The sequence below is a fragment of the Salmo salar genome, chromosome ssa07 (assembly GCF_905237065.1).
Source record: "Salmo salar chromosome ssa07, Ssal_v3.1, whole genome shotgun sequence".
In the NCBI taxonomy this organism is placed as follows: Eukaryota; Metazoa; Chordata; class Actinopteri; order Salmoniformes; family Salmonidae; genus Salmo; species Salmo salar.
In genome coordinates, this window is record NC_059448.1 from 38,305,602 (window position 1) to 38,328,888 (window position 23,287).

Sequence of the window (23,287 nt, forward strand, 5' to 3'; positions counted from 1 at the left end):
ACGCTGACGTACACGTTGATCCAGAGCATTCCAAACATGCTCAATGGGTGACATGTCTGGTGAGTGCAGGCTATGGAAGAACTGGGACATTTTTAGCTTCCAGAAAATGTGTACAGATCCTTGCAACATGGGGCCGTGCATTATCATACTGAAATATGAGGTGATGGCGGCGGATGAATGACACGACAATGGGCCTCAGGATCTTGTTACGGTATCTCTGTGCATTCAAATTGCCATCGATAAAATGCAATTGTTTGTTGTCCGTAGCTTATACCATAACGCCACTGCCACCATGGGGCACTCTGTTCACAACGTTAACATCGGCAAACCGCTCGCCCGCACGACCCCATACAAATGGTCTGCGGTTGATAAGCCGGTTTGACGTACTTCCAAATTCTCTAACGATTTCTCTCTTATGGTAGACAAATTAACATTTAATTCTCTGGCAACATCTCTGGTGGACATTCCTGCAGTCAGCATGCAAATTATACACTCCCTCAAAACTTGAGACATCTGTGGCCTTTTATTGTCCACAGCACAAAGTGCACCTGTGTAATGATCATGCTGTTTAATCAGCTTCTTGATATGACACACCTGTCAAGTGGATGGATTATCTTGGCAAAGGAGAAATGCTGGCTAACATGGATAAAAACAAATTTGTCCACAATTTGAGAGAAATAAGCTTTTTGTGCAAATGGAACATTTTGGGGGATTTTTAATTTTAGCTCAGGAAACATGGGACCAACACTTTACATGTTGAGTTGTATATTCTTGTTTGCAACACAAAGACAAAGGCTTGTTACTGTCTCACCACTCCCATATTAAAATGGAATGGCATTCCATATGTTGCATTATGACCAGGGTTGGGGAGTAACGGATTACATGTGAGGGTTTGGCCCATGTCATCCGGGGTGGGGCGACCGTTTTATTGTTTCATCTGTGGATTATCAAGATTTCAAAGTGTCGCCAACAAAAAGTGTAACAATGGGCCTATAGCAAATGCAGCATATGGCATTCATTTTTCACATGTAAATATGACTTTTCAGTAGTGCTCAAAGCATGCCATTCCATGACTGCTGCATTTTATTTTTCAACTCGAATGAGCCCAATCAGTCCTCCGTGACAACAAAACCATAAACAACAGAGTAGGGCTGGCTAATAAGTCCTTCGTTTTGGGGTTATGCTCAGGTAAAACAATTTGGCTAATCTATACTTTCATATTTCCAAGTCCTATTCTTGAAGATCAAGGGATATAACATTTAATGAATTGACTGGAATTCTGATAGACTGGTTTTTAAATGTAAAGATATAATTGAATCGTGTTGTATGTAGTAGAAAGCGATGGGTTAAAATAAGCCTACATAAGCAACCCATAAAGTAAAACTTAATATTGATTTACCTTGCAATAGATGTGGTTCAATTAGTAACATAAATGCTTGTCTTCTGATGCCTCTTAAGGGGACAGGTAATAGTAACTAAAGGATTACATTTAGAAAGTAACCTACCCAACCCTGATTAGGTCACCGCTGGTGATTTACATAAAGTTGGGAAATGCTGAACTTCTTCACCGCCTCCCACGCCACGTTCACACCGCCCAACGGTCGGTTTAATGTTATGTTTCTGAAGATGAAATATTACTAGTAGCTATGCTTTTATAGTAGGTCAAGGATTCAGAATATGTAGTGGGGGGGGGGGGGGGGTTCGGACCTCCCCATGGCTGCACTACAGGTGGAGATGGGGGATATGCCATTGCAGATTAGGAGACAGCAGTTGGCAATGAATTATTGGGTCAACCTAGAGGGACATGGGGTGTCTCATCCTGCGAAAGGGATTTTACAGGCATGCTGGGAACATGAGCAAACACGAGCATTGGGTGGGTCGGTAATACCCAGGTGAAGGAGATTACTGTATGGAAGGGAGTTTAGTCTAACGGTAGCTATTCCTGTAAATCCACTATGGCTACTCCCATCTCCAGTAGTTGATCTAGAAGTAGGAGAGACTACGGAAAGATTTGTTTAATAGACATCTGGATACTGTGTATCAGGATTTTGTGGCCATTTACACAGATGGTTCAAAAGACTCAAGGACAGGATGCACTGGGTCAGCATTTGTAGTGCAGGAATGTGGGGTGGCAGGAAATGTATTTATTTGCTCTGATTAATGTGTAGTGTTTGAGTCTCCAGTCCTTTAGATCACGTAGTAGACAATACCTGCTTTATGAGGTACTACAAACCCATGGCAGGATTAGACAAATGGGTATACAGATAACATTTACTTGGGTCCTAGCCCATGTGGGGGTGGAGGGGAACGAGGCAGTTAATGTACTCAAATCAAATTTTATTGGTCACATACACATGGTTAGCAGATGTTAATGCAAGTGTAGCGAAATGCTTGTGCTTCTAGTTCCGGCCATGCAGTAATATCTAACAAGTAATCTAACAATTTCACAACAACTACCCTATACACACAAGGTGTAAAGGAATGAATAAGAATATGTACATATGGATGAGCGATGACCGAACGGCATAGGCAAGATGCAATAGATGGTATAGAGTACAGTATATACATATGAGATGAGTAATGTAGGGTATGTCAACATTATATAAAGTGGCATTGTTTAAAGTGACTAGTGATACATTTATTACATCCAATTTGTTATTATTAAACTGGCTAGAGATTGAGTCTGTATGTTGGCAGCAGCCACTCAATGTTAGTGATGGCTGTTTAACAGTCTGATGGCCTTGAGATAGAAGCTGTTTTTCAGTCTCTCGGTCCCAGCTTTGATGCACCTATACTGACCTCGCCTTCTGGATGATAGCGGGGTGAACAGGCAGTGGCTTGGGTGGTTGTTGTCCTTGATCTTTTTGGCCTTCCTGTGACATTGGGTGGTGTTGGTGTCCTGGAGGGCAGGTAGTTTGCCCCCGGTGATGCGTTGTGCAGACCTCACTACCCTCTGGAGAGCCTTACAGTTGTGGGCGGAGCAGTTGCCGTACCAGGCGGTGATACAGCCCATTTGAGTGTTTTTGGGGACAAGCCGAATTTCTTCAGCCTCCTGAGGTTGAAGAGGCGCTGTTGCTGTTGCGCCTTCTTCACCACGCTGTCTGTGTGGGTGGACCATTTCAGTTTGTCCGTGATGTGTACGCCGAGGAACTTAACCGTCGATGTGGATAGGGGGGTGCTCCCTCTGCTGTTTGCTGAAGTCCACGATCATCTTTGTTTTGTTAATGTTGAGTGTGAGGTTATTTCCCTGACACCACAAGCACTTAATAGTGGGGATGTCGTTTCAATGAGCAAGGCAGAGGCAAAAACCCTGATATGGACAGTGGTGGTGCAGAGACGGCAGGAGCAGTGGAATAAAGATACTTGGGCAGGCATTTATTTCAAATACAGTGGAAAGTCAGGAAGGACGGCAGGAAGGGAGAGAAAAGAGGATACTTATTTATTTTTTACAAGATTACGGGTGGGACACAGCCGGTTGAATAAGACCTTAAATGTGATCGGAAATCATTTCGCTACACCCGCGATAACATCTGCTAAATATGCCTATGTGACCAATAAAATTCGATTTGATTTGAAAGCTTCGAACAAGAAAGTGTGATTATTGCCAGGAAACGGAGCCCGTGGAGCATGTATTGCTAAGGTGTGGGCAGTATCAAAGGAAAAGCGGGAGGCTGAGATCTAGTATGAGGGAGAAGGGGATACAGGAAATTAGTTTTAAAAGTATATTGAGTAGAATGCCATTAGATACTATTTTTTAAGAGCAACGGAGCTGGCAGGTAGGAATTCGTTTCTCCCGGTGGCTAATCGGGTGTGGTCTCCAGTACAGTAGGTGGAGGTAATGCACCATAACGTTGGATGCCAACCGCCGATAAACCCCACCGAATAAGAAGTAACTGTTTTAACCACACAGCATCCGCGTAGATGACAGAAACCTTGTAGACGGGTCGTGGCCAATAAATGCTTTTTGAAGGCGACATGACATGCGCATTATACGCTGTTGATGACATTGCTAGCTGGTTCGACTGAACTTTGGAACTGCCAACTGGATTGCTAAAATACATAAAATATTGTCTCCTTCGTTAGACACGACCATGCTACAGTTCCTGGTGAGTTGATGTCGAAATGAAAACGATATGTTGCAAACTTTCTGCGTATTGATGGGCTACTGTAGCTAGCTATCATAACTATGCTGTGTGCTAGCTATCATAACTATGCTGTGTGCTAGCTATCATAACTATGCTGTGTGCTAGCTATCATAACTATGCATTGTCAATGCTGCTGACCTAGCTAGTAAAAACAATAGCATGTATTCCGTCTTGAATAACAATTTTTATTTCTAATCTTGCAGGCTGGGTTTACCTTGGGAAACGTTGTTGGGATGTACCTCGCTCAAAACTACGAGGTATACTAAGAGGAGCAACTTGCGCCGTGGACTGAACTCCACTAACGTTACCAACCGAGTGAAGCAGAGACGAGGCTTTGTGGAGTCTAACTCTAACTACATCGACAAGGTCAATACTTAAAACCAAAAAAATCATTATATTATGAAACGCCTACCTTGTACCTATGTAGTTGCCTGATTTTGTTTGTTTGTGCTGAAATCAATACTTTTTTTCAATAAACGTTAATCAAATACAACCACCAACTGTTTCCTTGTTGACGTTCAATTGGCGACACATGCGCATTTGCGCTGTGTTGACATCTTAGAGCAACAGCGATGAGCAAACAGTCTGGTTGTAGTTTAACTTCGATTGAAAAAGTATGGATTTCAGCAAAAGAAAGGCGTGCAACAACAGAGGACTAACAGGTAGGCGTTTAATAATTCAATTTTTTTTTAAAGTATTGACCTTGGGCAAATCGAAGTAGTCAGAGCTGGATTCCACCAAGCCTGGTCTCGGCTCCACTCCATTGGCAGAGTCATCAGGAATTTCCTTCACGGTGGAGTTTAGTCCGCTAGGGAACAACCCACTATAGATGTCAGTCAGTGTCGATGGTTCCCCTGTGTATTTACATAAAACACAATAGGCCTATGTCATTGAACTTTTTCTTTTTGGCACTCTTCTCTGATTGCTCCACCTCTGTTTAAGGTCCCCAACATTTCCAAAAAGATAGAAGCCTTCAAGAAGGATGTGGCAGCAAAGAAGAAACCTCCAGCAGATTAAAGAAGAGACTGTTTCTTTCTATCCATGTTGTTGATCAGAGGCAGATTGAAGAGATGGGGACTATTGGAACAACAAAATGCACACCGCAAAGGACATATCTTTTTTCATCTAATTTAATCTTTGCTATTAAAAGCAATGTGCACTAAGGTTACACTGGCAGAGGAATAAATTGTAAAAAACGATTCTCTAATCAGGGTTTTTACAGTGCCTGGACTGGTCCAGTGTTATTTTAATTTTTTTGTATTCTTAAAGCGCTTAGCTACATTTTTAAGATAATATTAAGAGGGTTCTATTTATGAGTGGATATGTGAAGATGGCTAACTGCTGTGGGATCTAATACACTTCAGAAACCTTGGCCTTATCCTCGCAAGCAGCTGGGTGGGGCACTGGCAATTGCATTTATATCAAGTCTAAACATGGCATTTTCACAATATTCTCTTGTCATTTTTGCCAACTAAATAGTGCAGTTACAGCTTTTGAGTGATGTTATATTGAATTGGGAGGCCTGTTCTATGGATTCTATTTCTGTGGGTGTTATGGTATTGAGAATGAGTCACTCATGTAAATTGCATTGTTTGGCGAAGGTCGAGAGCCGTGCGTCCTCTGAAACACAACCCAACCAAGCCGCACTGCTTCTTGACACAACGCCGCTTAACCCGGAAGCCAGCCGCACCAATGTGTTGGAGGAAGCACCGTACACTCCGCAACCGTGTCAGCGTGTATTGCGGCCTGCCACAGGAGTCGCTAGTACGCGATAGGACAGGAACATCCCTGCCGGCCAAACCCTCCCATAACCCGGACGACGCTGGGCCAATTGTGCCCCGCCCAATGGGTCACCCGGTCACGAACTAGGTTCTCTAGTGGCACAGCTAGCAGTGCCTTTGACCTCTGCGCCACTCGTGAGGCCCTATTTTGTAGGATAGTTATTCTAACTTGCCATGTTTATGCTTAACCTCCATTATCGAGAGAAGCATTCTTCACACGCGTCGCAGCAATTTTTTTTTCTTGAGAGCATCTGGGTATGGCATGCCAGCAGTGGTCAACATAGGTCAATGTTTTTGTTCCCCTCTTTTCTGTAAATAACAACCAATCCACCAGAGGTCACCAAAGTTATATTTTGAATTTGACTAAAAACTACATTATAATCTGTTAAACTGAAGTGTTAGAGATTCTGCAATGTAAAGGTCATTTCCTATTTAGCCAAAATAAGCAGCGTTTAGCATGAATGCAGTCTCTGCTAAATCGGGAACAGTGGAGACTGCTGAGGGCTCATAATGGCTGGAATGGTGTAAAACCATTCCATTCCGGGCAATTACTATGAGCTGTCCTCCCCTCAGCAGCCTCCACTGATCGGGAACATTGCCTTTACATTTATATCACGCTGTAATGCTGGATTTCCGCCATGCGGATTGAATAGAGCCCGTACTAAACTATGATAATGTTTGTTTTGGTCTTGGCAAGGTTTATGGTAGAATCACTTTTTGTTTTCTTGCTCTTCATTCCTTCCATTTTCTTTTTTGTTGACTCAGGCCATCCAAAGCCTCGGAACTCCAGACAGTCAACTGCATTGTGTGAAATGTAGTAAACATTCTGCATGGATGCTGGACTGAGAATGTCCACTTCTGACTTGGTGGCTTTGGCACTGACTGATCTCTTGGATGACCTTCTACTCTCAGCCTTTTTGGCAGGCCTGCCACTATGTGACCTTGACTTTCTGGATTCTGTTGATTTTCTTGATTGTGTAGGCTGTGGACAAACCATTTGATAATCAGTATAGATAACATGGAAAGTTCATGTGAAGCAGTACGTTTTAGTAATGTAGGCTACTTGCTTTACACGGCACCCTTGACCAGTGATCAATGTACGCAACAACTGCATCAAATTTACTGTACCATTATGTGGACACATTCCTCTCCTATATGATTTGTGAGATTGTTCATTCTCTGCAAATGTGTCAACGAAGAAACCTGGAAACATCAGGGACCTCACACAAATAGGTTACTTTTACTTTTTAAGTAAATGATGTATGCCCACATCCCAAACCTTACCAAGTTGCATTTTTCTATTAGGTCCTTGTGAACAAGTGAAAGCAATTTTTTATGTGAAATGAAATCACACAAGTATTGAAAGAACCTAGAATTGTAATAGAAATAGTTACGCTTACCAACCTTTCGGCGTAAAAGTCTATCAGAGAGACGACATCCCATGTGTTTGTATCCTGTTGTAGTAGAGCCTATGCTTGTTCTTGACGTTTTGAATAGGCAGCCGCTTTTACAAGGTTGTCCCCCACCTCTGTGCAGCTGGGCATGACGTTAGTTGTTGTATCACACGTCCTTTGTCTCCCACAAATAATTTGTTTTCATCACCATGGTAATCTGCTTATCTCCTGGCATCATGAATATTAAATTACAAAAAGACCATTCCTTAATCACTATCAATAAATAGACCTATACCAAGGGGAGAACAATTTTGCTTACCTTTTTAACTTTGGGATTAAAAAAAAACACTTTCAGACAAGAAAACATCACGTATTCTCACACTACTTGATCTCCATTGAAACCTTGTGTGGAATGTAAATGTAAATGAATGCACATCAGTCAGACAACACTGTCCTGAATAGGTTCTAAAAAGGGCTGGAGTCTAGACTTCATAAACATTATCCATAATAAATGTATACAAATTAAAACCAGTGATCTCTTTATTTAGAAAATACAGAATATGAAGGACAGAATTATCTTACAAGTTTCAACTCCGATATGTCTTTCAACGGAATAATGCCTCTGTACAGGACAGTGATTGTACATACCCCTGAACAAAATCAATATTATTATTACACTATCCTATAATTATGACAAAAACACAAATAGAAATATCCAAACACTGCAAAAAACATTTAGGAACACTTCCTCCAACTGTGCCAGAACTCAACAAACATACATACATACATGTACTGTAGAGTATTTCCAGCGATTGTACAATTTCCGGTAGAAAAAGAGATATTGCGTTGTTTTGAATGAGAGGTGCTCTGAGTAAGGCATTCATTTATAATCAAAACTGGCACTCATTACTTTGTCACATGATAGGGTTTCTGAAAAAAAGTAACTGCAACAAAAAGTGTAAAGAAATGATCAACATTGTGCTAGGTTACTGTTTGTGCCAATCCAAGTGTAGACTACTTTTCAATGCTTAGATTGTTATTACCATGATATTGCAAGTCCACCAGTTGCATTCATACTCACATACTGTATAAGTAGTGAGGAGGAAACCATAGTTGTACAACGTGAACTTTAAAATTATTGTACATACTGAAAACCTGAGAACCTCAAGATAAGCAGTTATTTTTTTAAATCTTTTGCATTCAAGAAAACCCATAAGTAAAGGTCAAATGACTTTCTCTTCACCTGTGTGGGACAAACTTGACATGTCTTTTGAGACATACTCCAGATTGTGCTGACTCAATAGACAATAATGTTGGTGCATTTACCAAAACACCCTACATCTACCAAATGGTGAGTGAGTACATTTTGAATTTGTGTTCTAAAAACAGAATTTTAACAAGTCACATTTTGAAATATTGTATCAAATTTCAGAATACACTTTTAAATATGACATATTCAAATAGAAATATAAAACTGCAGCCATGCACACTTAAGTTTCCACAAAGAAGCACAATTCAGTTACACGATCATCGTTCAATACGAAGATAATACAACAAAGTACACAATACGAAGATAATACAACAAAGTACACAAATTCTCCAGAGAGAGACACTAAAGTCTACACTAGATAGTATGAAAAAGTGACCATGATCGTGTCTTATGTGCTTGTGTCATCAGAGAAAGTTCCATAACCTTGAGAGAAAGTTACAGAACACTCACCAGAGAATACATACTGGCCTTGACAGCCCAAGGTAGTTCTACTTTACAGTGAAATAAATTTGACTAGACAACAGATCTCATAAAAATCAACACCATAGTGTGACAACTACTGTGTATTCAGTGAGGGAGATCATAGCCTCACAAGGACACTTGTAGCCCTTCAGTCGTTGTGCTGTTATTCAAGGTTGGCTGCTGTGTTGCTCTGTGGAAGTGGGGAGGTGGACTGAGGGCTAAACCAAGACATCCACGACACCTTTGGGAGGACAGAGAGTGAAGCACACAGGACTCCTCAGGGTCCCAGAGGGAGTCAGGGACACTGCCATCGATTTACCGAGAGACAGCCTCCTCACGTTGGGCCGATGAACCCCCTCAAGCCTCCAAATCCCTGGTCAAACCCGTCAGCTTAGCCTCAAAAGGTTTGCCTGTGTCCTTATCCTTTATTTTCTCTCTATCTGGCCTAAGGCTTCACAGACCTTTATAAACATAAATGAACTACCACATACTACAGCAGGGTTCCTTCACTAGCTGGACAGCGGGAGATTCTATTCCCCCCCCCCAAGTTCTTATTTTTTTCTCATTGTTGAACATGAAAAACAATAGGAAATCAGCTCCATGTGGTTTTCATTTTGGAAATCTGTTTGCCAAGTATTCCCACGCATAATAGAGAGATGTGATCATATACAAATGTAAGCAAGTTATCTTTGTAAAATACTATATCCGTTTTTTTTTTTATGTCTACGAATTATTTGTAATTATGTTTCGGCCCCCTGACCATCCGCTGAAGAAGAAGAAAATCATCCCGCGGCTGAATCTAGTTTATGATCAACGACTTACAGGAATATCTGTTTGTGATTACACAAATTAAAATACTATTAATCTAGAAATGGGAAATGTTGTTAAATTCTCCCTTAAAGCTCAGTGCAGTCAAAAACATCACTATCCTGGGTTTTATATATATTTCCACACTGAGGTTGGAATAATACTGTGAAACTGTGAAAATGATGATAATGCCCTTTAAATGTAACAGCTGTTTCTTCCTGTTTTGGTAGGATGGAGTTTTGGTCTGCCTGGTGACATCCACAGGCGGGGTAAATTAGTTCAAAACCTGTCTACCAATAACAGCTAATTTCCCCCTCCCTACTCAGACCAACTCCAGACAGTCCTGGCAAAATTCTTGCTTGAGAAATTGCTCTTTGCTATTTTAATTGAAAACAATCACAGTAAGGTACTTAATCGTTAGCCTGTTAATACACAGTACTTTCTTGACAAAAAAGGCATTTTTTTTCTAGAAATATCAACCACAATATCATCTGCAGCTATGAGATTTACATACTGAAACATAATGGCTGTAATCATAAGTAAATACACATGTAAAACATTACAACATAAACTAAACACAGTGCCAGTACTTCAAATGTACATCTTCATAAAAAAAAAGAGGACACGTCATGGATATTAAATTAATTATTCCACAAAGCACAGAAGCGAACCAAATTGAGTGAGAAAAAAAATGTACTGGTGGTTTGGACATAGTGGTTGGATTGGTTGTCGTGACTGACAGAATAGTGACAGTATTCCACATAGTTGTACTGTAAGAGCTTGCTCCTGCCAAGTTGCCATGACATCATTATTACTGTCTATATCATTACTGTACAATTTCTGCATGGATACAGGTGATTGCAAACAGATGTTCTACTTCTGCCACATATTTACATGAAGATCACAGTAGTCGTAGGCTTGTGTCCCTGCTATGCGTGTCCTCCCCCCTCATCGGGCCTATTGTAGTAGGCCTTCCCATTGGATAGGCTGTGAAAACACCTCTCTCTCCAGCCACATTTCATAGCTGTAGTGGAAGTCCTCCGGCAGCTCAACACGCTGGCCCAGAACACTTTGCAGGCAGTTGTCCACCGGGGCGAACTCGCCGTTCTGGTTCTTGTCGTAGCGACGGCTGTTGAACTTCTCGATGCTCTCCCTCAGGGCGCACTCCTCCGCCTGGAAGTCCCACGGCCGCGCGTCGATATCTGGAGGACAAAAGAACAATTAACAGCAGAGTTTTATTCGCAGGTCTATTAACTCGATGAACAGCACCACATAACCCTTTCCATTGTCTCTGTCGATTTTTATACTGTTGTTAAAGGAGAGTTAGACCTCAATAGTCAATCAATACAGAGAAAAGAGTCAAGTCTGGGATTGCAATTTACAGCAGAGGGACTTGAGGGACCAAGGGATCTCTCTCAGTCTATCTGGTCCATTGAGAATAGAACCTGAGACATGTGATGACAGACAGTCGTCTCTTTTTCTCTGAGGGCCTCTCACCTCTAACTGGCTCCTGTTTTGGTTACTATGGCAACAGATACCGGGCCTAGATACCGGCTATCTTACAGTAGTTGGGTGATTGGACTTTCAGTTACGGAGATCCTAATCAAAGGCATATAGTATGTACCTACATCATTACATTCACATTCTGATTCGTTGCATAGCTTTCACATCTCCTACACACCAGTGAATTAAGAGTTGACTTCAGGTATGCTTTCAAAAGTTTATTTGCATCTTACCGTTGCCATAGGCCCAGTCGTCATTGAGCCTGTGTCGTACTTTCTGGTAGATGGCTGACATGGTCTTCATGTTGCTCTTCCTCCACTGGCGGCCCAGGTACTTGGTCTGGATCTTGAGCAGCTTGAGGACATACAGCTGCATCATGGCCTGTTTGACCTTCAGCGCCCTCTTCAGGATGGGAGCAGACTTGAACACCACCAGCATCTGAGAGAGGAGGAGGAGGTGGAAGAGGACACAGTGCATCTCAAAAGTGTCCCGACACGAGTCTGAATTCCAAACCGTCTGCTAGCCTGTACGCCCTAGGCACTCTAGTAGATCGGAAAGGATCTGATAGGCTCTACAAGTGGGCACTGAATAAGGGACATATGATCATAGAGAGAGGCAACACCAGGTCTTTCTCACCATGGTCCTGGAGTGTTTCCACTTAGTCAGCTTGTTGAGGATCCTCAGCAGGTTGATGCAGGAGAAGAGATTACGCCAGCAGAACTGATTACGGTCTCCAGCTTCCTACAATAACAGGAAAAGAAAGGGTTAGGAGAATTGAAACGCCCACAAAGAACACATATATAACCTGCCTACTATTTAGGATGGGTAGCCGGACACGGCCAGTGTCTAATCACAGCCAACAGATAAACCCATAGCCAGGTCTTTAAAATTTGAACAGTCTGATGTAAACACATGGGTTTGTGATCTGGACTCACCAAGCTCTCAGCCGTGAGCTCAGGCATCTCGTGGACCACACAGTGAGGGAAGTCCAGCACACATATACTACAATGTGAGCACACAGAGGAGATCACACACACACACACACAAGATTATTACAGCCCATCTTCCTGTTAACAGTGGTGTTACACCTGTCATTGAGGTGAGAGACACATTTACCATCCACACCTGAACCCCCCGTGTTTTGGCAACTCCACCTCTACCCCTGTGTCTTTTATGAGCAGGAAACAAATACCTGGCAGATGGAAGCCATGCCTTTATCTGGGTGCAGATGCACCTCTGGCACTGTGGCAGAAACTAAGTGGTTGTTAGTTGTAGTCAGCGAGTCATACCTGTTTTTGGCACTGATGTAAGACAGGATGTTCTGGTTGAAGAACTTGAGGATGAGTGGGATGCAGTTAGCGAACACCAGGTGTTGAGAGACAATCTCAAACTGAAGAGAGAGAGAGAGAGAGAGAGAGAGAGAGAGAGAGAGAGAGAGAGAGAGAGAAAAGACACAGGAAGTACAAGGTCACTGCAAAGTCACTGACTGTCTTTAGTGCACAGGAACCATGGAGGACCAGATAAAGCACTAAGTCACGATGGCCCTTTAATTCCTAATAAGGAAAAATGCATAGCTATTAAATAATAAAAGATAAATCCTCCAACCCCCCAGTCTTTCTATATTTTATGAGCAGCCTGCGGAGTTCAGGAACAGACCGATTTCTCCTCTTTTATACACTGCTCAAAAAAATAAAGGGAACACTAAAATAACACATCCTAGATCTGAATGAATGAAATAATCTCATTAAATACTTTTTTCTTTACATAGTTGAATGTGCTGACAACAAAAATCACACAAGAATAAATCAACGGGAATCCAATTTATCAACCCATGGAGGTCTGGATTTGGAGTCACACTCAAAATTAAAGTGGAAAACCACACTACAGGCTGATCCAACTTTGATGTAATGTCCTTAAAACAAGTCAAAATGAGGCTCAGTACTGTGTGTGGCCTCCACGTGCCTGTATGACCTCCCTACAACGCCTGGGCATGCTCCTGCTGAGGTGGAGGATGGTCTCCTGAGGGATCTCCTCCCAGACCTGGACTAAAGCATCCGCCAACTCCTGGACAGTCTGTGGTGCAACGTGGCGTTGGTAGATGGAGCGAGACATGATGTCCCAGATGTGCTTAATTGGATTCAGGTCTGGGGAACGGGTGGGCCAGTCCATAGCATCAATGCCTTCCTCTTGCAGGAACTGCTGACACACTCCAGCCACATGAGGTCTAGCATTGTCTTGCATTAGGAGGAACCCAGGGCCAACCGCACCAGCATATGGTCTCACAAGGGGTCTGAGGATCTCATCTCGGTACCTAATGGCAGTTAGGCTACCTTTGGCGAGCACATGGAGGGCTATGCGGCCCCCCAAAGAAATGCCACCCCACACCATGACTGACCCACCGCCAAACCGGTCATGCTGGAGGATGTTGCAGGCAGCAGAACGTTCTCCACGGCGTCTCCAGACTCTGTCACGTCTCTCACATGTGCTCAGTGTGAACCTGCTTTCATCTGTGAAGAGCACAGGGCACCAGTGGCGAATTTGCCAATCTTGGTGTTCTCTGGCAAATGCCAAAGTCCTGCACGGTGTTGGGCTGTAAGCACAACCACCACCTGGGGATGTCGGGCCCTCATACCACCCTCATGGAGTCTGTTTCTGACCGTTTGAGCAGACACATGCACATTTGTGGCCTGCTGGAGGTCATTTTGCAGGGCTCTGGCAGTGCTCCTCCTGCTCCTCCTTGCACAAAGGCGGAGGTAGCGGTCCTGCTGCTGGGTTGTTGCCCTCCTACGGCCTCCTCCATGTCTCCTGATGTACTGGCCTGTCTCCTGGTAGCGCCTCCATGCTCTGGACACTACGCTGACAGACACAGCAAACCTTCTTGCCACAGCTCGCATTGATGTGCCATCCTGGATGAGCTGCACTACCTGAGCCACTTGTGTGGGTTGTAGACTCCGTCTCATGCTACCACTAGAGTGAAAGCACCGCCAGCATTCAAAAGTGACCAAAACATCAGCCAGGAAGCACAGGAACTGAGAAGTGGTCTGTGGTCCCCACCTGCAGAACCACTCCTTTATTGGGGGTGTCTTGCTAATTGCCTATAATTTCCACCTGTTGTCTATTCCATTTGCACAACAGCATGTGACATTTATTGTCAATCAGTGTTGCTTCCTAAGTGGACAGTTTGATTTCACAGAAGTGTGATTGACTTGGAGTTACATTGTGTTGTTTAAGTTTTCCCTTTATTTTTTTGAGCAATGTACATTCTATGGAATCGTTTACTATCATCAAAAGAATGTTCAAAACCACATTTTATTAGCACAGCTACTATTATAGCTGTATGCATATGAATTGAAAGCATTCTATCGTCCGATTTTTGGGGTGTAAAAGACACTCTGAAATGACAACCCCTCTACACTCTCACGACGGGGGTTCCAATAAGAGGATTTAGCCAATCTGCTCTCCCTAGAGTTACTCAGCTCTGGGCCACGACTGTCTAAGAGCCAGCAGGATAGGAGCCATAGGCAGACTCAAACCCTTTCACTCAGCTGGGTTCTGCAGTTGCATTAATACGTCTTTGTAGCAAGCTTCATTTTGACAGTTGGTAGTGGGAAATAAGCGTGAAAGTAATAATTTTGGGCAGTAGATGGCGCTACAATAATTTTACATCCAGCTATGTTTCATCTATCATCCTTTAAAAAAAAAATGGGGAAATAGCTCCTTTTTCATTTAGGATTTGACAGAATAGTCCTGACCTGCTGCAAGGTATGAGATGCAGCCAGGTATAAGCACACTATTCTCAAAAGAGCAGATGCTCCATTTCTCTGTGAAGAGGATTCACTACCCATCACTAGCGGTGGCGTGCCAAACAGTAAATATAGAACCAATCCCTTTTTTAAGGAGCTTGATTTTGCGTGCTGAAGAGAGACACACTCGCTCATCTCAGGGAGAAGCAGTAGTAGGAGGACGATAAGTGAAGCTAATCGCCCCATAAATCGGAATTATAATCCTTTACAAGAGCAGATTTTGGAGGGAGCTCAGCTTTGCGTTTTGGAAGACGGATGGTGCTGCTATGTACCCATTTCTTGTCTGATGGCGTTTCTCCTCTCTCTCTATTCTGCCTCCCTCTATCCATCGCCTTCTCTTCGTGCGGGGAGACGTATGAACCTTTGACTGTGTGCCTATCATTCCAGTGCAGGATCTGTCTATAGGCTGCCAGGAGCCAAAGGGGCTGGGGCAGGGAGAGGAGATAAAGAGAGAAAGAGAGAGAAATGTGGTGGTGAATGTGGAGGGCTGGGAGAAGCGTGAGAGTGGAGGCTGACCTAATGTGTGAGGGTGTGAAAGGTGTGTGGGGGGGAGACCAGTGATGTAGGGGTTAAAAGAATAGTTGGGTAAACTGATCGCCGGTTGTGGTCAAAAAAGTAATGCATTCTATACTTTCAATGCATTTTACTGCAAAAACGGTTAAACTGCGTATACTTGCGTTCGCCCTCCACTACACCACTGGAATAGATATGAGAGTGAGAGAGCAGCAGCAGACCTGAAGGGGTGGAGGAGAGGGGGAGAGAGGAAGGGATGGAGAGCAAGAGATAGAGGCTGACCTGGTGTGTGAGGGTGGAAAGGTGGGAAACAGAGAAAGAAAGAAAGAGACAGAGGTAGAGAGAAAGAAAGACAGATAGTGGTAGTAGGTAGCTTACTTGGTAAATGTGATTGAGTTTCAGGTGCTTGAGCAGCAGGAGCAGAAGTGCAGAGATGGCCTTGACAATGATCTCCTTGTGTCTGTTCACGTCAATACCCAGCTTCATGCTCTGGAGGACCGTGATTCTGCCATCACACACACACACACACACACACACACACACACACACACACACACACACACACACACACACACACACACACACACACACACACACACACACACACACACACACACACACACACACCTTTTATGTGATTCATAGCAACAACTTCTCTTGACATGACAAATCTATAGTCATTGACTTTATTTCTGAACAAACTAAATTAATTTCCAACTTAAGCCTGAACAGCAAAGATGACTATGAGGGAACAAGGAGAGGCACAAGGCTATTACACATACGGCATCTCCTCTGGCAGCACATCAGCCAGTATATTGATGGAGTCCGTCTTGGCTTTGGAGGTAGGTGCTGCAGCCAGCAGCAGCTTCAGAAGGGCAATCTGATAAATACAACGTGGGTTTTAGCTTTCAACCTCTCAGCTCTGAAACATGACAGGTCTAGACAGCAAATACTTAGTAAAAAAATCTACAGCGCAGGCGTGATTTTCAAGATGCAAAATAAGATGATGCCATGTGAAGTGTCTTGTTGGAGCAAAATATAATGGTAGATGTCCTCACCACATACTGAGACAGGTTAGGAAGCATTCCCAGATACAGGATCTCTGTGGGCGTCTCATCCACATCCTCTTCTCCCTGACCAACACAACACCACACAATATGAGTTACACATGGTCTATAGTCAACTTGTTTCCACTCACAAAGCCCTGTTCCAACACTTAGAAAATGAAGGATCATATTTCTATTTCACCAGGTTAGTCTCATTGAGATTAAACATCTATTTTTCAAGAGAGACCTGGCCAAAATAGAAACAAAAAGTTTCATTGCAAAGACACATTAAAAATATAAATATAGACATTGAGCAGACATGACGCTTTGGGGAGGTGTGGTGCAACTAGGAGTCAAAACAATGACAGCCCCCACAACTTCATTGTCCAGTTCTGTTTTAGCCTAGCGTTAAACTCATTCAAAAGAGAGGAGTTCCTGTAATTTCATATAAAGTAAACAGTGAGAAGCGCCACTGACCAGGGTCATGGGGCACTGTTGAAGCTCCTCTTCCCTCTTGATCTGCATCTCGGCTATAGAGACATATTTGTGCTGGAGGGAAATGGTGAGTTAGCCTATACGCCACCACAATACGATCTAAAGCACAATGAGAATCAGCGCAAAGCACTTCGTTACCACAATCCATTCCATTTCACACTTTTTCAATGAGACATCACCATGGCGATATACTATAGAATTTCTGACTATCACTTGTCAGACAGCGCCCGATGTGTAAACAGAAGAGGCTTTTAACAGGCGTTAACTAGACTTCACAGATTGACACACAGAACGGCATTCCTCGGTGTAAAGGTGTTTCACAGTCAGTTCAAACACACAATTGATTTCTAAGTGGGATGTCGATGTCCAGGGATATTGACTAGCTGGTCAAATACACTGGCGATGAAGTATTGAAGTTCAACACTCGATCCTGGTGGAGAGAGAGGGATGGAGGGATTGAGAGGAGAGGATAGAGGAGGAATGATAAGACTGATTTCTCTCCTCCTTACCTGTTTAAGGGTCTTCACACTCTCGTGTATGGGTCTAGGAAGACCGACTAGTGTCTCTGTGTCACTAGAAAACAAACATAGCACCACTCAGCACAGCAACAGAGAGAGAACATTCACTGGCACTGCCATAACTAGGACCACACATGGCAGTGTACTACACGGAGCAAGCCTTTCAGATAGAACACAGTGATATTGACACTCACTTTCCCAGAGTGAAGCCGATGAACTTGTTCCTGCTGGCCTCCAAGAAGTGCTCGATGTCTTTCTCTCTGTCGAGACAGACAGACAGACAGACAGACAGACAGACAGAAAGGGGAGGAGCTGGTCAGGCATCTCAAATCACCTGAAGCCTGCTGCCCCTCACTAACCCCCAGTCTGAGATCCACCTTCTCACTGATCACACTACTAAACCTACTGTGTTTCCTAACCTGGCTTCCCGGGCTTGTAGCGATACTATCCAGACAGACTGATCAAAGACATACGGCTGCTAACCAGATGATGCATCTCATGCTTAAAGCCTCATCAGTCACGCTCAATGCTGCCTCTGTACTCTGTTCGATATTGGGATCTGGAATTCCGCCTCGTGCTAAATTATCCCAGCACTGCGCTATGGTTCAAGGTTACACACACACACACACACACACACACACACACACACACACACACACACACACACACACACACACACACACACACACACACACACACACACACACACACACACACACACACACACACACACACACACACACACACACACACACACACACACACAGGTCTGTTGGGGTGAATAATGCATGAGTTTAAGAGCTAAGACTGGGTCGCTCGCGGCCGTCCTTTCCTTGCCTCCCCCTGTCGGTCTTATCCACACAGCTGTGTAGACGAAGGCCATCTTGTGAGGGGGAGCTAGGGGACCAGGCTGTTACTGTATGAGTGACTGAGGTGGGTTACTTTGAGTTCTCCTGAACAGAGGGGGCACTATCAGCAGCATGAGTGTGTTGAATAACAAAACTAGAACCCAGTCTAAACTTTTTATTTTTAATGTTAACCCTTGAGTTTGAAGATCTGAGGTAAGCAATAAGGTGATAGATCCACCCTGCCTTCTGATAGTGTTTGGGGAGCTTCAGCTATATTACACCCATCCAATCCTTTCAGATTTGCAAACACAGAAGGGTCAAGAGTTATGGCGAGGGGCTAGAGGTTTGTTTGGAAGTGGGCCTCCCAGTCTTACCTGACTTTGGGGGCCCAGGGCAGACCCTTGGGGAGGGATGCTCTCTCAGTGGGGGGTCTAAGCGGGGGCGGTGGGGGTGGTGGCTGGATGATGACATCACGGTCCAGGGGGTCCACCTCGCCCTCGATGCCACTGTCGGCTTCCTCGCCGTCGTCCTCCTCGTCTCGTGCGTCGTCGTTCTTAAAGGGGTCTCGCTCGTTGTACGTGTCTAGGCTGTCCTGCTTTACCAGGGGCTGGAACCCAGAACAACCAGCAGGGGGCATGAAAGAGGCCGTCCCTTCACACACACAGGGTTAGGCCCCGGCTTCCCACTTCGACCACAAGCAATACTCAGATTTACCAACCGTAAGGCTGCACTCCAAGACAAAAGGCTACAGAAACTCCCAGTAAAGAAAACCCGAGGAACGTTTGGGCCCGACTCCATATTCAAGTGTTAAACATTCCACTTACAACCATATCAGTCATACAACACAAACCCAGTAATCTCATGCCACTTCGATAGTTTTAATGAAGGACTGAGGCATCATCAATGCAACAAGCATCAAGCAGAGGGGGGTTGCATTCAATAGCAGCGAAACGCCAGTGCAATGTAACGTACGGTGGTGTGCTGGTAGTAACTAGTCGTTAGGTGTGTGGTGGTGAGGAGAGCAACAGAGAGGACGGAAGCGGTGTGACCAGGGGTAGAATTTTACGACTCGTATCCCATGGAGAACAAGCCATTCAGCTCTGTGCTGGGAAAGAAGCTGCAGTGAACCGTTGTCTACAGCGATACGATGACGGCTAAACAACTCAGTGGAGACAGAGACTAGAGGAAAGCTCCCGTCATGTGACCTCAATGACCACAGCCAGCCCTGCCTCTGTACCCACCCATACCATGGCAGGACGCAGTGAAGGAGGAGAAGAAGAAGGGGGAAGAGGAGTAGGAAGGAGGAGGAGGACAAGGAGGAGATGGAGGAAGAAGAGAAAGAATAAGAGGAAGAGGAGAAAGAAGAGGAGACGAAAGAGGTGGAGGAATAGAAGGTGCAAGAACCAGCCCAAGGCAGAGAAAATGCAGAGGGAAAGTGGGTAAAGACCTGCTTCTTGGGAAAGGGACTGTCTCCTTCCAAGCTATCAACAAAGGCACTCTGCAGGGACACAAGGAAGAGGAGGGGGGGGGTGAGAGCCTGATGAAGTCAGAGCTCTAGTCTAAAAACAGCACAGTTGGGATTAGAGGAAAAAGTTAAAAGAACAAACGTGTCATTCACTCCACTGTCAGGGGAACACAGTACACGGATGGCGTGCACATGGTTCCTAGTCACATTTCCTACTGCTATAGCCAGGCTGAGCGATCAATGCTTGTTAGCCTCACACACCATGCCCTGTGACCGCAGGGTTCAGTTAGGCTCACTGTTAGAACACATCAGGTGTGTATTCAGTCCAGTGGGAGTCTAACGCACAGGTGTGCCTATGTGAAAAGCACCGGGGACAGAGCGTGAACAGTATGTGCATAATAGAATGATTGGTAGAATACGGACCCTGCGGCTGCGGCGTCCTCTCTTGGCCTGCTGTTGCTGTTCTATGAGCTCCATTGCCGAGGCTGGAGGAGAGGCTGCTCTCATGCTCCGGACCACCTTGATGCTGTCCTCGGGTAAGGGGGGCAGGCTCAGCCTCTCTCTGCCTCGAACCTTCATCTCCTGGAGCTCCTCGAAGCCCCCCATGGTGAACTGTAACACATACACACAGAGACAGACGGACACAGAAAGCCATAGAGACGTACATGAGCGCACATGCACAGAGCTCTACGCAGATATTGGCAAACCTCGGTTTCCAAGCCCGTCAATTTCACTGTGGAGCTAGTCTAGCCTGACACGACTAGAACATTCTAACATCCTTCTAACAAGTGTTTTGAGTGTACAATAGATGATAACATAACGGTGGATGAAATAGCTCCGTTGCGAAGCGGCTAGCCTACTAAAGGGACAGGCGATGGCGTCTGTGCTGCAGCTTACTGACCAGGATGGTCTTCCAGAGCAGCAGCAGGACCTTCTTCATGGGAAAGTGCGGAGCGTTCATACTGCAGAACTTGGTCACCATGGTGAAGAGCAGCAGGGCAAATGGCTCTCCGTTGTACAGAGGAGAACCTGAGGTTAGAGGGAAGGAAAGGGTCAACAGCCAGCACACACCTACAGTACACACATGGCACACATACAGTGCACACACTAAAACATTTCCTGTATAATTTACAGTAACTTACTGGCAGCAATTGGCCAGTAAGTTACTCTACTTTCTTTTACAGTACAGCTACTGTAATCCATTTTATGGTACCAACATTTTTACTGTAATCTAATTTACAGTACCAAGTCAGTTACTGTAATCTAAATTACAGTACCAATTACAATTACAGTATATTTCTGTAATTACCCAGTGTTCTTTGCAAGTTTTCATTTTTTCATTTACATTTTGGTCATTAGCAACTTACAGTCGGTGCATTCATCCAGGGTTGAGAAAAAAAGATCAAAGTAAAAAGTATCTGTAACCGTTATTGAAAATATTGTTGTAGTTATAGGATACTGGTCTTCAAAATAATAGTAATTAAAACAAGATATCTTATGATATATCTTTGACTATTACTGGATAGTGTCAATACATTACTGAGATATTCAGGGCAACTTGATGCCAGCTTCCTGTAAATGACTATAATGTCAAAGAAATTAAACACAATACTGCAAAGGTGACTAATAAACTGTAAGAAAGTAATTATTGCAGTATTTTACTGTAATTACAAGGGATTGGAGCAATAAGTTTGGCTGCTAGGCATTTGTATATTACAGCACATTAATGAATACTAGGTGCTTTATATCACTTCTACAGGCCTAATCAAAGGCTTCCAAACTGTCCGTGATTACAGGGCAAAACAAATCAAATGAACATGGTTAAATATTCAACCATTAAAGGTTTAAGACCCGCTGCCACTCTGATCTAGTCTCGTCTAGCAGACACCAGCTCTACGAGCTATGTAGTCATGTGGGTCACGCCAGCCAGGCTAACTCTGATCTGTTCCCTATATATATATATATATTGTTAGGGAACCACTTCCACATATCAGTTAAATTCGTACAGCATTCTCACTAAAGGGAGCAACAAATATAGCCTCTTAAAAGACACAACAATACCATGCACCCACTAGTGGTCAAAAGGTTTTTGGCGCTCCAAAAATGCAGTATGGTACTGTATTCTGAATTACAGTCAATTACAGGCAGCAATTGGCCAGTAAATTACTGTAGATTTACAGGACAAGGTTTGTAGAATTCCTTATATACTGTATATTACTGTATTCTGGGGGGGGTACAGCATTCTCACTCACCTGTGCAACAAATATAGCCTCTTACAAGGCACACATTAACATACAGTATCTTAATGAGTCAGATACTCTTTCCCAGCTTACAACATTAACCCACAATGCACCATAATTAATTCTGTAAAACACATTTAAGGTATTTTACTGTGTATTTCACAGTGTTTTAATGTTGAAATTAAAGAAAAGTCTTACACTGCACACACAACTACACACGCACAAACACAAACCCAGTTCAGTCTTGAAGGCCTCTCTGGCAGTTCTCCACTCTGGCCTGTCATCCTCTGTCTGCAGACGGATGGTCTCCACCATCAGGTACATGATGGTTAGCAAGACCCTAGTGGAACACAAGAGGTCAGAGGTCAGAATGAACAGGTGTGTGCATGCATGCATGCATCAAGACAAATAGTCTGTAAGCTACTGAGGTAGAACGGCTCTCCGCTCCAAAAACATAACTATGTGTGCTTGTGCATACATTATGTCTGCCTATGTGTAGTTTGTATGCGTGAATCTGTAAATGTGTGTGTGCGCATACTTAATACTGCTGCACACCTTTCCACATGCACTTGCCTAGCTAATGCATCAGCCTAAATCACCCTACAGTAATTATACAACATTAGCGAGGCAGTGTCCTGTGCATCAACACATTGATTAAGATGGAAAACAAGCCATAATGGCCTCCATTTTCTACAAGCTATTAGGACGTGTTATTTGGTTTCCCACCTTATTGTCCCTAAAATTTCTAAGCAAACAGGTAGAGGCAGGGCTTTCTCCTAAAGAGCTCAATTTTTATGTAATTGTCTGCCTATCCATGTGAGAGACGCAGACTCAGTCTCAACCTTTAAGTCTTTACTGAAGACTCATCTCTTCAGTAGGTCCTATGATTGAGTGTAGTCTGGCCCAGGGGTGTGAAGGTCAACAGCAAGGTACTGTAGTGACGAACCGCCCTTGCTGTATGTGCCTGGCCGACTCCCCTCTCTCCACTGGGATTCTC

At 43.9% G+C, this 23,287-nt stretch overlaps 2 protein-coding genes across 4 annotated transcripts in view; one reads left to right on the forward strand and one right to left on the reverse strand.

The window, feature by feature from the left end:
• The first annotated feature begins 3,696 nt into the window (after positions 1–3,696).
• On the forward strand, positions 3,697–7,656 carry LOC106609241 (short transmembrane mitochondrial protein 1). The gene is made up of 3 exons (XM_014207795.2): positions 3,697–4,106; positions 4,349–4,402; positions 5,088–7,656. The coding sequence occupies exons 1-3, from the start codon at positions 4,092–4,094 to the stop codon at positions 5,160–5,162; spliced, it is 144 nt and encodes a 47-aa protein (XP_014063270.1). The 5' UTR covers positions 3,697–4,091; the 3' UTR covers positions 5,163–7,656.
• A 186-nt stretch (positions 7,657–7,842) lies between these two features.
• Positions 7,843–23,287, reverse strand: part of LOC106609237 (striatin-interacting protein 1 homolog) — a 45,868-nt gene continuing 30,423 nt past the window's right edge. For 2 of the 3 annotated variants that reach the window (XM_014207792.2, XM_014207789.2), the window contains exons 7-22: positions 22,524–22,630; positions 20,952–21,079; positions 20,474–20,662; positions 20,033–20,083; positions 18,960–19,192; positions 17,932–17,997; positions 17,729–17,792; positions 17,202–17,273; positions 16,737–16,811; positions 16,461–16,558; positions 16,057–16,183; positions 12,652–12,752; positions 12,298–12,364; positions 11,999–12,103; positions 11,596–11,800; positions 7,843–11,061 (exon numbers count right to left, since the gene is read on the reverse strand). In XM_014207792.2, the coding sequence (XP_014063267.1) occupies positions 10,817–11,061; positions 11,596–11,800; positions 11,999–12,103; positions 12,298–12,364; positions 12,652–12,752; positions 16,057–16,183; positions 16,461–16,558; positions 16,737–16,811; positions 17,202–17,273; positions 17,729–17,792; positions 17,932–17,997; positions 18,960–19,192; positions 20,033–20,083; positions 20,474–20,662; positions 20,952–21,079; positions 22,524–22,630 (1,933 nt within the window). In that variant the 3' untranslated portion in view covers positions 7,843–10,816. The remainder of the gene's footprint in view (positions 11,062–11,595; positions 11,801–11,998; positions 12,104–12,297; positions 12,365–12,651; positions 12,753–16,056; positions 16,184–16,460; positions 16,559–16,736; positions 16,812–17,201; positions 17,274–17,728; positions 17,793–17,931; positions 17,998–18,959; positions 19,193–20,032; positions 20,084–20,473; positions 20,663–20,951; positions 21,080–22,523; positions 22,631–23,287) is intronic. The other variant, XM_014207791.2, reaches the window with a different exon arrangement.

Coding starts and splice junctions, on each gene's coding strand:
- LOC106609241 (XM_014207795.2), top strand. Junction 4,403..5,087: donor ACCTCGCTCAAAACTACGAG/GTATACTAAGAG, acceptor CCTCTGTTTAAG/GTCCCCAACATTTCCAAAAA.